This window comes from Zootoca vivipara, chromosome 4, assembly GCF_963506605.1.
Source record: "Zootoca vivipara chromosome 4, rZooViv1.1, whole genome shotgun sequence".
Lineage (NCBI taxonomy): Eukaryota > Metazoa > Chordata > Lepidosauria > Squamata > Lacertidae > Zootoca > Zootoca vivipara.
In genome coordinates, this window is record NC_083279.1 from 96,945,757 (window position 1) to 96,961,534 (window position 15,778).

The window sequence follows — 15,778 nt, forward strand, 5'->3', positions numbered from 1 at the left end:
TTGGGAGCTGTATGTGATTACTAATGGTGTCCTGTTATTTTCTTTTTTGGGTCTGCCTTGCAGCAAGTTCTCTCTGGGTACCAGTTTGACTCTGTTGTTTAACTTCATATCCCCTCCATCTCACTATATATAAACGTCTGGGGACTTCTGCTTCAGTGTATCTGAAGAAGTGTGCATGCACACGAAAGCTCATGACAAACTTAGTTGGTCTCTAAGGTGCTGCTGGAAGGGATTTTTTTTTGACTATGTCAAACCAACACGGCTACTTACCTGTAACAGTTTACCTGAGTGCATTATTCTCAGGGTGGGGGGTGGGGGCTCATTTATTTATAATTGCATAATCATATGGGACTAAATTGCATTATGTTGTAAGGACCTTTTATTAAATCTTAGAATTGTAAAGTTGGAAGGGACCCAGGGGTCATCTAGTCCAACCCACTGCAATGCCTGGAACCTGGCATTGGGTGCAAGAAGGTACTGTAAACTATCACATTTTCAAAATGTCTGATAGCCAAGTTCTACTACTTTTCACAGGCTGGGAGTAGTGACTCCCACAGATTGTACCCATTATGGAATTAGACTTGAAAAGAAAGTATTAGCACAGTTTCTGTTGTGGAGATGCTACTTCCATAGTTTACTTGATATGGTTCAGACTGACCAATATATTATTTTCAGTGACAGTCTGTGGCAGCTGAAGCTGTGAAATGTGCTAGGGGGGGTGTTTGTTGTTGTGAATTCTACTGATGTTAACAACGTTATCTGATCAATAGTATGCAAAATCTCTTAACTGGTATTTGAAGTATACAGTATGTGTTAATGAGATGAAAGCAAACTAACTGTGGCTCCAATTGAGGAAATGTTTGATACACATTGACTTTTAGTGACTTTTTTGTCGGCTGATTTATTTTCCACATTGTACAATGTTTTATGACCAACAAATTTGCGAGACAGATTTTTTAAAAAAAAAAAAGAAACAAAAAAAATTGAGCATTTTTCTAGCAGATTTACAAATTTGGGAAACGGGGGGGGGGCGCGGGCGTTGGAGGGATCTTTGCACCACGGAGCATATGCTTAAGACGGCCCTGGGGGTTGTGCATCTGCGGGAGAGGAGGACCCTGCTGGCTCAGGGCATGGGGAGCCATTCCCGTAGAAAGCCAAGCTTGGAGGGAACCAGAACAGGGATGGGACCCCTCAGACCTGCTCCCCGCTGGCTGGGCTCTTTGCCCCCCACTCTGCAGTTGGTGGTGGTTGACGAAGGATTAGGTGAGGCCTTCAGTGGATTCTTCTATTCTCAATTTCTTGCTTTGATTCTGATTTCATTTATTACTTTTATTTGGTTGATGATTTATATTTTATTTTAACATTTTATTTTATTTATTTTGCACACAGCAGCTCAGATCCCTCCTTCCCCCTCACAACTGTTGCTTTTGTTTTGGTTGATTTTCTTGATTTCAGCCCGCTGATATTCTTGTCACGGGTGAGCTTTTGTGGTTATTTATTTGTTTCTTTTTATTTGATATGTTTTTATTTTTTATTTTAATATTTTTGTTCTTTATCTTAATATTTTTATTTTATTCTTTAGTTTAATATTTTTTATTTTACCTTTTTATTTTGTGCACATATGCGCCTATTTTGTAAATGTTGTTGTTTAGTCGTTTAGTCGTGTCCGACTCTTCGTGACCCCATGGACCATAGCACGCCAGGCACTCCTGTCTTGCACTGCCTCCCGTAGTTTGGTCAAACTCATGTTCGTAGCTTCGAGAACACTGTCCAACCATCTTGTCCTCTGTCGTCCCCTTCTCCTAGTGCCCTCAATCTTTCCCAACATCAGGGTCTTTTCCAAGGATTCTTCTCTTCTCATGAGGTGGCCAAAGTATTGGAGCCTCAGCTTCACGATCTGTCCTTCCAGGGAGCACTCAGGGCTGATTTCCTTAAGAATGGATAGGTTTGATCTTCTAGCAGTCCATGGGACTCTCAAGAGTCTCCTCCAGCACCAATATTTTGTAAATATTTTGTATATATTGCTTTTGTACAGAGTACTTAGGGTTAGGTGTAGGCTTAGGGCTGGGCTGGGGGTTGGGGTCCGAGTTAGGCTTGGATGGTCTTTTTAGATAGTTAGCTAGTGTTATAAGAGAATCCATGACCAGAGAGGGGATCCAGAGATAAATTTATGAACCTGCTTGCTATGCCTATTGCCTTTAAACATTGCCCTTCAAACTGAACATTCCTTCCACATGTTGGTCACTGGAGATCAATCTTTGTATCAATTTCCTTTCTGTTTTTTTCTTTTTATACTTTTGTATTTGTTTCTAAACTTTGTATCAGTTTGTATCAAAACTGTCAAATTGACTTTGTACCACCCGCAACTGTCAAAATACTTCCCAGCACCACCTACTGAGTCTACAAATGGACACACACACAAATACAACTTCAGAAAGTTTTATTTAAATAAAGGAAAATGCAGGACAAGGCATCACACCTGCACTGATGAATCCTGTCTCCTTATCAGACAGCCCCTAGCACTTCCCAAGACTGGCCCCTGACTCTGAGGCTCTTTCCTTCCGCAGGACCTCCGAGGATACGCCCTCTGTGACAATGGGGAAGAGCGGAAACTAGCGCCAACAGCATCTCTCCCAGTTCAAAGTAAGTATCTTGCCTTCCTGCATTCATTTCTTTGGTTGCTTCCATGCTCCCAATAGCACATCTCCGAGTGACTCTCAACGCAGATGATGCGGTGTGTGTTCCTGGGTGCCAGGATGAGGCCTGCTGCCCTTCCACCTCTGCCCAGGAGGCTGCAGGGCTCAGGGTGGTTCTCTGGGACAAGGGATTGGGTCCAAGGTGGGTGCAGCCATCCAAGGTGGCTTTCGTAGTGTCATCTGACCCAGATTTTTATTTCCTCTGCAGAATGTAATAGCTCAAATGTCATTTTCCAGAGTTAATATCTCATTTTCAAGAGATATTTTGCACAATGAGTAATTTGCACTGATAATGACTGCAATTTTTTAAATGTCCAAATCAGATTTGAATGGAAATGACATGTACTCTACAATTAAATCAATTTTTTTGGAAGTCGCCAAATCTTTTTTCTAACTCCAGAATAACAGAACAAAAGTGATCAATAATTTCGATTGTAAGGTCAGCCATCATTAGCTTAAATTTTGTTTTGTAGGATGAAACTATGCTAATCATGTCACCAATCCATTTCTCCACCCCCCTAGCTGGGAGCCAGCTAGGAGCACCCATCCCTCTCTCCCCCCCAGCTAGGAGCCAGCTAAGAGCACCCAGCCAGCTAAGAGCACCCATCCTCTTAGCTAGGAGCCAGGTAAGAGCACCCCTCCCTCTCCCCCCCAGCTAGGAGGCAGCTAAGAGCACCCATCCCTCTCTCTCTCTCCCCCCACCCCCAGCTAGGAGCCAGCTAAGAGCACCCATCCCTCTCTCCCTCCCCACCCCCAGCTAGGAGCCAGCTAAGAGCACCCATCCCTCTCTCTATCTCTCTCCCCACCCCCAGCTAGGAGCCAGCTAAGAGCACATATCCATCTCTTCCCCCCCCCACCCCAGCTAGGAGCCAGTAAAGAGCACCCTGTTGAGGTTTTTTCACTGTGTGAGTGCGTGCATCTGGTCACATAACAATTAAGAGCTGGCAACATGCCCAGAAGAGTGATTCAGCAATCTCCAGGGCTAGATAATTTGCCTAGTGATAGAGCCTTAGCAACAGCTTGGTGATTGGTTCAGTAACCCTATTAGACTAAGGGTGAATTTGTGGGGTTTTGTGGAGAGTTGGTTGTGTGTTTCTGATGTGGTTATTGTGTTGTAGAGAGATAGAGAGAAGTACTGATCTATGTACTGTTTGTTGTTTTGTTCTTGTAAATAAAGCTGTATATAGTTACACAGTACTAGTGGCAGTGAGTTCCTGTGTTCCTGCAACTTGCCTTCATCTTGCAACCAAGAAGTTTCCGCTGTGCCTGCGCTACTCTGCTGAGGTCAACTGGTATAGTTGGCATTTACGCCAGGTTTAGCCTTGCCGGTCTTTAACACACCCATCCCTCTCTCTCCCCACCCCCAGCTAGGAGCCAGCTAAGAGCACCCATCCCCCCTCTCTCCCCCCCACCCCAGCTAGGAGCCAGCTAATAACACCCATCCCTCTCTCTCTCCCCACCCCCAGCTAGGAGCCAGGTAAGAGCACCCATCCCTCTCTTCCCCCCCCCCAGCTAGGATCCAGCTAGAAGTCTCTCTCTCTCTCTCTGGCTCCCAGCAGCTCAAAGCGACAGGGACAGGGGGAGAATCTCTCTGTGAGTTTCGGCTCCCGCTTCCCTCATGCTACTCACTCAGGACGCTGGCAAACCAGCATACCTGTTACCTCCTGAGGGAAGCGGAGCCATCCCATGCATGCAGGCTCGCACACAAACTCACACACACCCCTCCCTCTCTGCCGGGATGAGGGAGGAGCAATCCAGCCATTCTGTGCAACGCACTCTCACACATACTGGCGAGTTCTATATCGGCAAGAGGGAAGGAGCTCTCCCTGCATTTGCCCATGGTTATTGAGCTTTTCTGGGGGCGGGGAGAAAAGAGTTCTTTAGGGTTTTTTTAGGGGGAGAGCTCTTTTTTTTCTTTTAGGCTAGCCAACACTAAGGAACCCAGGATCTACCCACAATTGACCAAAAACTTCCTGGCGAGCGACTGGTTGATCGCGATCGACCTGTTGGCCATGCCTGATGTAGGGTTATCAGACGTCCCCGGTTCCCAGGGACAGTTCCCGGTTTTACCAATCTGTCCATGGCCAAAGATGCCAACAGCAAGAGGCGATGTGGCCGGTGCTGTTGCCAGTGCGGACGGCCGGGCTGCGTTAGACGAGTGGGAACATTCCCCCTCCCGCTCCCACCCTCCTCCTCCTCCTCCTCTTTATTGCTGTTTTGGCGGAAACCTTGCCCCGAGGGCTGAGGGGAGACGCAGAGGGCGCTGGCATATGGTTTATGATGTTCCTTCTCAAACGTCCGAATTTGAGAGGGGTGCGGATGCAAGGAAAGGATCGCTGATGGCAATCATAAAGGCTGGGCGCTTTTATTGCCCGACCAAAGGAGACACCACCCTCCCACCTCCTCGCTTGTAAATAAAAATAAAAATATTCCACCACATGGCTCCACCCCCTCCCCACACGTTCTCCCTATTGCATTTTTCTCTGCCTGAAGAGTCAGACAGAAAATAGGGGAGGTTCATATTAAAATAGCTTTGGTTATCTATCCATTTGTATTCCTCATGTGCCTTTTTCTGGGACGGCCTCTCTCTACCCCCCCCCTTTTTGTTCCTTCCTTCCTTTTCAGTAATGCTTCTAGGAATCCCAGAAAAGAAAAGGGGGGCCAAATCCACCCACCCAACCCCACACCCACCTCCCTCCCAAGGAAATAACATGTTTACAAAATGATGCTCCCTACTAATAATCCGGATGCTACTGTCTTTTAACCCCTTGGCTGCTGCAAAAAAAGTGACCCTGGATTCATTGAAAAAAATCTGGTAATCTGGTTTTTCTGACCTTTGTACCCTGTTTCTCATATTTTAAGACATACCCATAAAATAAGCCATAGCAGGATTTTAAGTATTCAAGGAATATAAGCCATACCCCGAAAATAAGACATAGTGATAGGCGCAGCAGCAATGCCGGCCGCGGCAGGAGGAGGAGGAAAAAAATAAGACATCCCTAAAAAATAAGCCATAGTGTTTTTTTTGAGGAAAAAATAAATATAAGACATGTCTTATAATATGAGAAACACGGTATGGATTCTGTTATTCACATTCCACACACTGATACGGTTTCTTCCCTGCATGAATTATTTGATGGGAAGTGAGATGGGAGCTCTGACTGAAGCTCTTTCCACATTCCACACACTGATATGGTTTCTCCCCTGTATGAATTCTTTGATGGGAAGTGAGAGAGTCGCTCCGACTGAAACTCTTTCCACATTCCATGCACTGATATGGTTTATCTCCTGTATGAATTCTTTGATGGGAAGTGAGTTTGGACCTCTCAGTGAAGCTCTTTCCACATTCCACACACTGATAGGGTTTCTCCCCTGTATGAATTCTTTGATGGCAAGTGAGATGGGAGGTTTGACTGAAGCTCTTTCCACATTCCACACACTGATAGGGTTTCTCCCCTGTATGAATTCTTTGATGGCAAGTGAGTTGGCCATTTCGACTGAAGCTCTTTCCACATTCCACACACTGATAGGGTTTCTCCCCTGTATGAATTCTCTGATGGGAAGCGAGATGGGAGCTATTAGTGAAGCTCTTCCCACATTCGACGCACTGATAGGGTTTCTCCCCTGTATGAATTCTTTGATGCTTAGTGAGAGAGTATATATCAGTGAAGCTCTTTCCACAATCCACACACTGATAGGGTTTCTCCCCTGTATGAATTAATTGATGGGAAGTGAGATGGGAGCTTCGACTGAAGCTCTTTCCACATTCCACACACTGATAGGGTTTCTCCCCTGTATGAATTATTTGATGGGAAGTGAGAGAGGAGTTCCTACTGAAGCTCTTTCCACATTCCACACACTGATGGGGTTTCTCCCCTGTATGAATTATTTGATGGGAAGTGAGAGAGGAGTTCCTCCTGAAGCTATTTCCACATTCCACACACTGATATGGTTTCTCCCCTGTATGAATTCTTTGATGGGAAGTGAGAGAGTAGTTATTACTGAAGCTCTTTCCACATTCCACACACTGATATGGTTTCTCCCCTGTATGAATTCTTTGGTGGTTAGTGAGATGGGAGCTCTGCCTGAAACTCTTTCCACATTCCACACACTGATAGGGTTTCTCCCCTGTATGAATTCTTTGATGGGAAGTGAGATGGGAGCTCTGACTGAAGCTCTTTCCACATTCCATGCACTGATAGAGTTTCTTTCCGATGAGATTTTGTTGCTGGGAAGTGGAATGGGAGCTCTGACTGCAGCTTCCTCTACACGCCAAATTTTTATGTGGCTTCTCCTCTCTGCGGATTTTGTCGTGGTCCCCTTTGTTCTCGATTTCCAATTCATCACAATCTGCAACGGAAACAAAAATGGGATTAGAGCCTCAGGAACAAATGAAGAAGAACTGAAGGGAGTTGGGTGTGTGTTCATTACCTGTGTTGTTTACCATTGACCAATATATTTATTATTAGATTCTGATGTTACTTTGTTTGATAGATAGTATTGGTCAAACTTGTGGAAGACTTTTGGGGAAAAGTGTATTTCAGAGTTTTGATGGCTCATAACCCTTCTTTTGGAGTAATATCATAAAATTAAATATAAATGGAAAGATAATTTAATCAAGAATGCAATACAACAAAGTTTGTTTAGTTACCCGTATTCTATCAAACGTTATAGCCAAATACAGTGGTACCTCTACTTACGAATAACTCTACTTACGAATGTTTCTACTTACGAATGGAGCTCCGTCCGCCATCTTGGATGCGGTTTAGATAGGATTTTTTCTACTTATGAATTTTTAGATAGGGTTGCTTCGACTTACGATTTTTTTCTCCCAATGCATTCCTATGGGATTCGACTTACAAATTTTTTCTACTTATGAATGTGCGTTCGGAACGCATTAAATTCGTAAGTAGAGGTACCACTGTAACCAGAAAAAGGAAGCACAACTTGCTTAGGTTGACTTTTGTCAGTGTGTTATGTGATTGCTATCAAGTTGGTTGGTTTTTTTGTGTTCTTTCATTTAGTGATGTTGTAAAACATAATAAAATTATAGAAATGACACAAAGAGTTGCCTGGTCACCCAGAAAGTGATGTAAAATAGTACTATCAAGTGAACGAGGCTACAGTTATGAAGAAATTAGATGAAAGATTGGGGGGAAATTAACCAAAGGTGGCCTTTCTATATTTTTGAAGAGGGATAAGGAAACTCAGTCACTACAAAATCAGACTGGTAAAGGCAGGAAAAGGTGCATAATGAAATGTAATGTGAAGTTGAGTGCAAGGACTGGTCTAAATGTTAGAATTCTAAGGAAAAAGCCATTGTTATCTCTCAAGCAAAGGTTGAAAAGATTAAACCCATGTTAACTGGACCGCGGAACAAAGGAACAGTGTTATTTGGAGTGATGAGACCCAAATCTCCTTGCTTGGTAATGATGGCATGAAATACGCCAGGAGACGAATCAGATAAGATTTACATCCTAGTTGCATTACACTGACCGTGAAACACCCAGATAGTGTGATGATCTGGGGTTGTGTGGCAGCAAAAGGTGTGGGCAGAATCTGTGTCATTATTGGGAATGTAAATGCCCCAAAATACATGAATGAAATACTTGAGCCCAAACTGAAGCATTCCGCAGGTGATCTTTTCCCACATAATGAAGCACTTATAAAGATTTATTAGTTTATTTTCTATTTTCTATTTCAACAGGATTCAGCTCCATGTCATGTTGCTGCTGTGTGCAAAATGTGCTTTCAAGATAATAATATTCCACTGCTGGAATGGACTGGGAGTAGTCCAAACTTTAACCCAGTCGAAAATCTATGGAGCCGACTAAAGAAACTTGTTAGTCAGAAGCAACCCAGCAATAAAGCCCAATTAACAGAGGCAATAATTCAGTCTTGGTTTCACATTATAGCTGCAGAACTATAAACTTGGTTCACTTCATGGGAAGGCATTGTAAGGCCGTAACTAAAGCTAAAGGTTACCAATGGTTACCAAAGGTTTCACGTTTTTTTCTTTATGACTGTTGTTCTAATAAATACTCTTTCATAAAATTTATTGCATTACATTTCTCATTAAATTATCTTTCCATTGATACATAATCTTATGGTATTACTCCACACAAAAGTGATGCTATGAGCCATTAAACCTCATAAAGACACTTTTCACAAAAGGTTTCCTCAATTTTGGCCACTAGTATAAGTTGTTCATTTTAAAGTTAATGTTCTTTTTATATGGGCTCAGATTATTATGATTTATGTTTCCTGTTTATATATGTGTTGGAAGCTGCCCAGAGTGGCTGGGAAACCCAGCCAGATGGCCAGGGTATAAATAAAAATTATTAGTATTACTACAGTGGTACCTTGATTTAAGAACAGTCCTGTTCCAGAAAAGATTTAAGTTTGTAAACCGAGGTACCACTGTATTATTATTACCTGAGTTTCAATAAGCCTAGCTCTTCTCTGGGATGAATTTTGTTTGGCCCAGTCATGGCATCCCCTCCATCTCCAATGTCAGTCGTCTCTTTGGTCAACACAAGACTGACAGAAGCAAAAACAAAAACAGAAAACCTGAAGCTACTTATCTTTCCTAACAATTCTGAAGCTGACATTTAAGATGGCGTGGGCAGTTCAGACCAGCTCAATTGTGGTAGAAAAAGGAATAATTTGAGGAAGATTGTTCAAAGAAAAGAAATGTAATTCACTGTTTATTGTGGAGGTGTTAGGTTCCCAGGTGTTATAGGGGCCACTGTTGAGCTCTGTGAAAATATATGAGGTTGGAGTCCCGTTCGCAATATGAAAAGCCCGCAACATGAAGTGCCATAGCTGCGCATGTGCAGGAGACGCTTCTGCGCATGCGTGAGCGGTGAAACCCGGAAGCAAACCTTTCCAGTACTTCCGGGTTGCCACACAACCTGAAAAAAAGGAAAATGAAGTGGACGTAACATGAGGTATGACTGTAGAGATAATTTTTGAATTTCCAGGCACATATGATGATATATTGAATACCAAGAGAGGCCACGATCCCACGATTCTCCTCCATGACGTCCTTATGCAGAGCTCTCTGGTCAGGATCCAGCAACGCCCACTCCTCGTCCGTGAAACGAACAGAGACATCTTCAAAGCACACTGGACCCTAAAAGCAAAAGGGAAATGTCCTCCTCTGAGACAGCATCAATATGATCTGCTACACAATGCTCTGTTGTTTCCTTCCTGCAAATTGCAGCGGTGTTTCAATAGGATGGCTTTGCTGCACATTTTAATTCTGGATGCTTATTCTGCGTTTTAATAATGGGTGTTCGTCTTTGTGCAAATAGGGGGTACTCCACCTTCTGTTTTTCAAGTCATTCTGCCTACATAAGTTACAGGGAACCAGGCAGAGGGCCTTTTCAGTAGTGGCACCATCCCTGTGGAACGCCCTCCTACCAGATGTCAAAGAGATAAACAACTACCAGGCTTTTAGAGGACATCTGAAGGCAGTCCTCTTTAGGAAAGCTTTTAATGCTCAATAGAAGTATTAAAATACAATATTGAGCTTTTAATGCTCAATATTGTATTTTAATACTTCTGTTGGAAGCCGCCAAATGGCAGGGTATCCTATAAAGTGCAAGTGTCTCTGGTCCAGTTTTCCCGTGTGTCCCTGGGTTACTGCACATGTGCCCCAGGGACACAGGGATTGGACAGCAGAGACTGGACGCAGAGACACTTCGGAGAGGGGAGCTTGGCGCCCGCTCTGCCCAGCAGGCAGACAAGCCAGGCTGAGGCGGTGAGGCGGACAAAAGGACCGCCCCCCCCCCAGCCGGCCGCTCCCCTTCAATCCACTCACAGCCGGAGCGGCCGCCTCAATCGCCTTTAAGAGGGCGGAGGAGCGATTCAGAGCGAGCCAGTAAAAACAAAAAAACAAAATCCCGGCAACGACAACAAAACCTTTGACCCTTATCAGTGTTTAAATTTGTCCCTCGGGCGCTGCTGTACTGCCCCCAGAAGTTACCGCTAGATAACTAGATGCCCCGCGGGGTACCTCCCCACTCGCCCTTGGCTCGCCAGCCTTCCCCCCTTCCTGAACGAGGAACACCCCCCCCCCAGTCTCCAGCCCGCGGCCGAGGGGACGTGCCGTGGGAGTGGGACAGTGACGGCCCTGAGGGAGGCGGAGGGCGGTGTGGCCCTGCGAGGCCGAGGAAAGAGCTGCCGAGGGTGCCAGCGAGCCTGGAGGAGGCGAGGGAAGGAGGGGGCCTGCCGGTGCGTTCGCCGAGGAGAGGCTGCTGCTGCTGCTGCTGCAATGGATTCCTGGGTGCGATTCAGCGCCCAGAGCCAAGCCAAGGAGCGGGTCTTCAGGTGTGGCGGAGGGAGAGGCAGGGGACCGCGAAGGGTATCAAGAGCCAACCCGCTCTTGGGGCGCCTTTCGTTTTGGGGAAGCGGAGCGGGGCCCCTCTCCCCTCACCGCCGACAGAAAGGACAGATAGCACCCGTTATTGAACGGGCTGAAATACACTAGTAAATTATTATTATTATTATTATTATTATTATTATTATTATTATTTATTACACAAGCATTCCAGTTTACCTGATAGATGGATCCACTTCCTCCCCTCCTCGTGAGCTGTTCTGGGTGTTCCCTCCCAACAATGCCCTAGTCAAATTCAAGGGGTTCATGGGGGAATGGAGAAAGGGAGGAATGGGGGGCAGGCCCCATTTTGCAGCGGCTGGGGCTGGTTAGGTGAATCCAGGCCACTATTTCTCCTCCCTCTCCACTTCTTAGAAACCAATTTTAGCATTCAGTGCTCAATCTACAAATAAAATACGGTAAGCCTATTTTGGGTGGACATCTGTCTTGGATGATCTAGCAGAGATTCCTGCAATGCAGGGGGTCTCCTGGCTCTTAATAGACAAGCAGGGAGGGTGGCTTCTGACAAAAGGAGAGGGAGCCACAGGTGGATCTGCCTTATCTTGACTCGCCTTTGCCTCTCAGTCTCCCTCCTCCCACTCACCTCCTTCCTCTTCTGCCTCTGAATCTGGACTGCATTCTGCCACAGTGTCTCCCAGCTCACTAAGCCCTGTTAGCCCTTCAGCTTCTGACACCTCCTCTTCCCAGGCTTCTCCCTCTTCCCCCTCTGACCAACCATCCTTCTTCTACCTCCACTTCTTGGGCTCTGAGCCATCTTCTCTCCCTGCTTCCCCAGCTGCATCCTCCCACCATTCCTCTGTGCCCAACCAGTCCATGACATTGCTCCATCCCTCGGCCTCTGTCCCCACAAGGCAGCTTCCCCTGACCTGATCTGGTTCCACAGCCGCTGCTTCCCTTATGCCCCCATGAAAAGACGGATCAGGAGGTCTTGCCGGCATCATTCTGTCACCTGCAAGAGAAAAAAGGTAATCAGGACGCCAGGAGTGCGTGCTTTTCTCACAGGTGAAACAGGGCATCTCTAACTACAGATGGGCCTTTGAGAAAGCCTAACCTGCTGAGAGCGTTTGGATGTTTGTGCCCATTTCATATGTTTGTTGTGCAGAAATACATCTCCCCTCCTCTGGACCCTTGTTCCCAACTGTCTCCCCCCAAAACAAGATGAAAAGAACCCTCAGATGAGTTGGAAAACCAACAGAATGAGACCAAACGGAGACAAACCATCTTCCTCCTTACCCAGCGGCCTCTCTCTGGTGTCCAACGGAGGCCTCTCTGCCTCACAGGAATCCAGGTCCATTTCTGCAAAATGATCCTTTCCCTGAAGAAGAAACAAGGATTCAAAAGAGAGAATGGTGAGGAAAAAATAGAAAGACAATGACAAAGACTTGAAGGGTGTGAGATCTCATTCCATGCATGTTTTCCCAGAAAAAGGATGGGCCATCAGTAGACCATTATGGGATATTCTCTGTCCTGTTTGGAGCCCCTTGGGAGTATCCAGAGGAAAGTCTCTCTCACCTGCTTTCTCTCCTCTGCCTGACTCAGGAGGAAACCTTCGGCCAGGGCCACCGCCTGGGAACTGGTCTCCGCTCCGCATTCCCTCACCCAGCTCTCCATCTCCGGGGGAAGGACAGCCAGGAACTGCTCCAAGATCACCAGGTCCAGCATCTCAGCTTTCGTGTGCCTTTCTGGCTTCAGCCACTGGTGGCAAAAGTGGTAGAGTCGGCTGCAAACCTCTCGGGGTCCTTTGGCCTCCTGGCAGCAGAACTGCCTCAACTGCTGGCTCTGCACCTCTGAGCAGAGGGTGTCCTCCTCACCCAGGGTATTCTGCACTGGGTTTTCCCAGAATCCCCCACTGCTCCCAGATTGGATGGCATGGCCTCTTCCTATTCCAGGGCCAGCTGAGTCTTGCTCATCCATCTGTGCTCTCAGGAAGCCTCTTAGAGATCAGAAGGAACCCTTTTAGTCTTCTGCCAAGTTCTGTCTGTTGTAATGAAAAAGTCTAGGAAATCCTGCAAAGGAAATACATTGTTCTGTTACAGAATTTGAAGGACGGGGGAGGGGGGGAATGGATCCTTGACTAAGCATGGGATGAGTCTTGCTGGGAACCAGGGCTGGACTGCACCACATCCCAGACCATGAGCTATCTTTTTGAAAAGAAAGAGGAGGAGGAAGAGGAGAAGAAATAAGTCTCTAGCCTTCTAGTAATGCAAAATGTGGAGGCAACTGAAGGGATTTCTGTGAGATTAATCAACCTGGTTTCTGCTGCCTTCCAGTCAGTGCATGAAGTCAGAACCGACTGACAAGGGAATCATTTGTATCTTGTGAAAAATGGATGCTTGGCTCTTGTGGGGGTCCTCACTCGGGGGTCCTCAGGAGTTGCTCCCCAGCCCCCCTTCTGTCTCCTTTTCTTGCACTTGGACTCTCTGCCACTCTCAAGACAGACACCTGGGGTGGGGTCCCTTTTTCTTTGCTCTGAGGGCCAGGTATGTATCTGGCCAACCCCCTGAGGGCCAAGTGGGCGGGGCCAAAGACATCTCCCTTGAAATTTAGGCGGGTAATTTATTATTATTATTCTGTTTAACACACACACAGCCATTGATGCCAAGGTTCCTGGAGGCTTTGTGAGTAGCAGTGCTCATTTCTGGCTGGTTTTCCAGCAAGAGTTAAAGTCCTATGGACTCCTTTGTTTGAAGAAGGGAGATTTCTTGGAATTTGGGATCCTCTGACTTGGCTTTGTGTCCCCCCCCCCCCCACTGCATGAGCAGATCAGCCTCCCCCCGCACCCTCCCCTGCTGCAGCCCTGAGACCCCCACCGTCTCCCCACTGCACTCTCTTGGGGGGGGGGGAGAGAGAGAGGGAGGGAGGGAGGGAGGAGACTCACCAGATCATCCCAGGAGGGAGGGGACAGCGATGCAGCCCTTGCAGGAGAGACACCAAAGCAACACCCCCCCTTCCTTGCAGGAAAGGACTGGGGAGGGAGGGGCCTTGGCTCTGGAGGACCTGGCCTGCTTCCTGTCCTCTCTAGGAAGGCAGCTCAGATCCCTTTAACTCTTGCAAAGCCGAGGGCGTCCAGCTCAGCCCCCTCTCGCTTGACAGAACCTCGGCTTTTTATTTTATTTTTATTTCTATTCTCAGTATCAATAAATTTTGCTTTTAAGAGGAAAGGGTCAGGGCTTCCTGGGAGGGGGGTTACATGACAACCAAAGCCAGGTTCCTTGGTTATGGGTGAAGGGTGGGGAGGGGGGGGAAGAGCAAAATTAAGATGGGATGGTTGGAACTGAGGGAGGTGTGTGTGTGTGTGTGTGTGTGTGTGTTTGCCCCCCCCTTTCTGGGATTCCTGGAAGCTTCACCGAAAAGGAAGGAAGGAACAAAAAGAGGGGGGGTAGAGAGAGGACAGAGAGTCAGGTCATCCCAGAAAAAGGCCCATGAGGAATACAGATAGATAACCAAAGCTATTTTAATACAAACCTCCCCTATTTTCTGTCTGACTCTTCAGGCAGAGAAAAATGCAATAGGGAGAACGTTTGGGGAGAGGGTGCAACCATGTGGCTGAGTATTATTATTATTATTATTATTATTTACAAGCGAGGAGGCGGGAGGGTGGTGTCTCCTTTGGTTGGGCAATAAAAGCACCCAGCCTTTATGACTGCCATCAGCGATCCTTTCCTTGCATCCGCACCCCTCTCAAATTCGGACGTTTGAGAAGGAACATCATAAACCATATGCCGGCACCCTCCGCGTCTCCCCTCAGCCCTTGGGGCAAGGTTTCCGCCTAAACAGCAAGGGGAGGAGGAGGAGGAGGAGGAGGAGGAGGAGGGTGGGAGCGGGAGGGGGAATGTTCTCGCTCGTCTAACGCAGCCCGTCCGTCCGCACTGGCAACAGCATCGGCCACAGCACCTCTTCCCACTGGCATCTTTGACCATGGACAGATTGGTAAAACCGGAACTGTCCCTGGGAACCAGGGACATCTGATAACCCTACATTATACAGCTTTAGGAGCCAGGCAAATTGGCACCTTTTTAACCAGGCCTTTGGCTGATTGACATCTAATGCCCTTTTAAAATGTGGTGTTTTGTGCTTTGATGTTGTAACCATCCTGAGACATGTAGGTGTAGGGAATAGGCACCAACTAGGGGTCTTTGCCCCCCACCCAATAAAATATTTGAGGAGGCCAAACCCCCCCCCCACATTTTTTGTGTTTTTTTTCAAACGCAGCCTTTTACTCTTCTGCAACTTGCCATACAATTTCCCTTTAAATTTGTCACAGAGGGCGTATCCTCAGAGGTCCTGCGGGAGGAAAGAGCCTCAGAGTCAGGGGCCAGTCTTGGGAAGTGCTACCGGTAGGAGCTGTCTGATAAGGAGACAGGATTCATCAGTGCAGGTGTGATGTATTTTGTACTCTATGTACAAAAGAAATATATATATTTATATATATATATATACAAAATAGGCACAAATGTGCACAAAATAAAAAGGTAAAATAAAAAATATTAAACTAAAGAAGAAAAAATAAAATAAAGAACAAGAATATTAAAATAAAAAAAATAAAAACCAAAAAACAAATAACCATGGAAAAACCTCACCCGTGTCAATAATCTCAGCGGACTGAAATCAAGAAAATCAACCAAAACAAAAGCAACAGCTGTGAGGGGGAAGGAGGGCTCTGAGCTGCTTTGTGCAA

The 15,778-nt window shown here is 46.3% G+C and overlaps 1 protein-coding gene across 1 annotated transcript; it reads right to left on the reverse strand.

Moving 5' to 3' along the window:
* Nucleotides 1-5,775: 5,775 nt before the first annotated feature.
* LOC132592024 (zinc finger protein 883-like) lies at nt 5,776-14,076 on the reverse strand. The gene is made up of 6 exons (XM_060273953.1): nt 13,979-14,076; nt 12,613-13,106; nt 12,334-12,415; nt 11,967-12,049; nt 9,705-9,831; nt 5,776-7,046 (listed from the first exon to the last, which is right to left on the reverse strand). The coding sequence occupies exons 2-6, from the start codon at nt 13,012-13,014 to the stop codon at nt 5,782-5,784; spliced, it is 1,959 nt and encodes a 652-aa protein (XP_060129936.1). The 5' UTR covers nt 13,015-13,106; nt 13,979-14,076; the 3' UTR covers nt 5,776-5,781.
* Nucleotides 14,077-15,778: the final 1,702 nt, after the last annotated feature.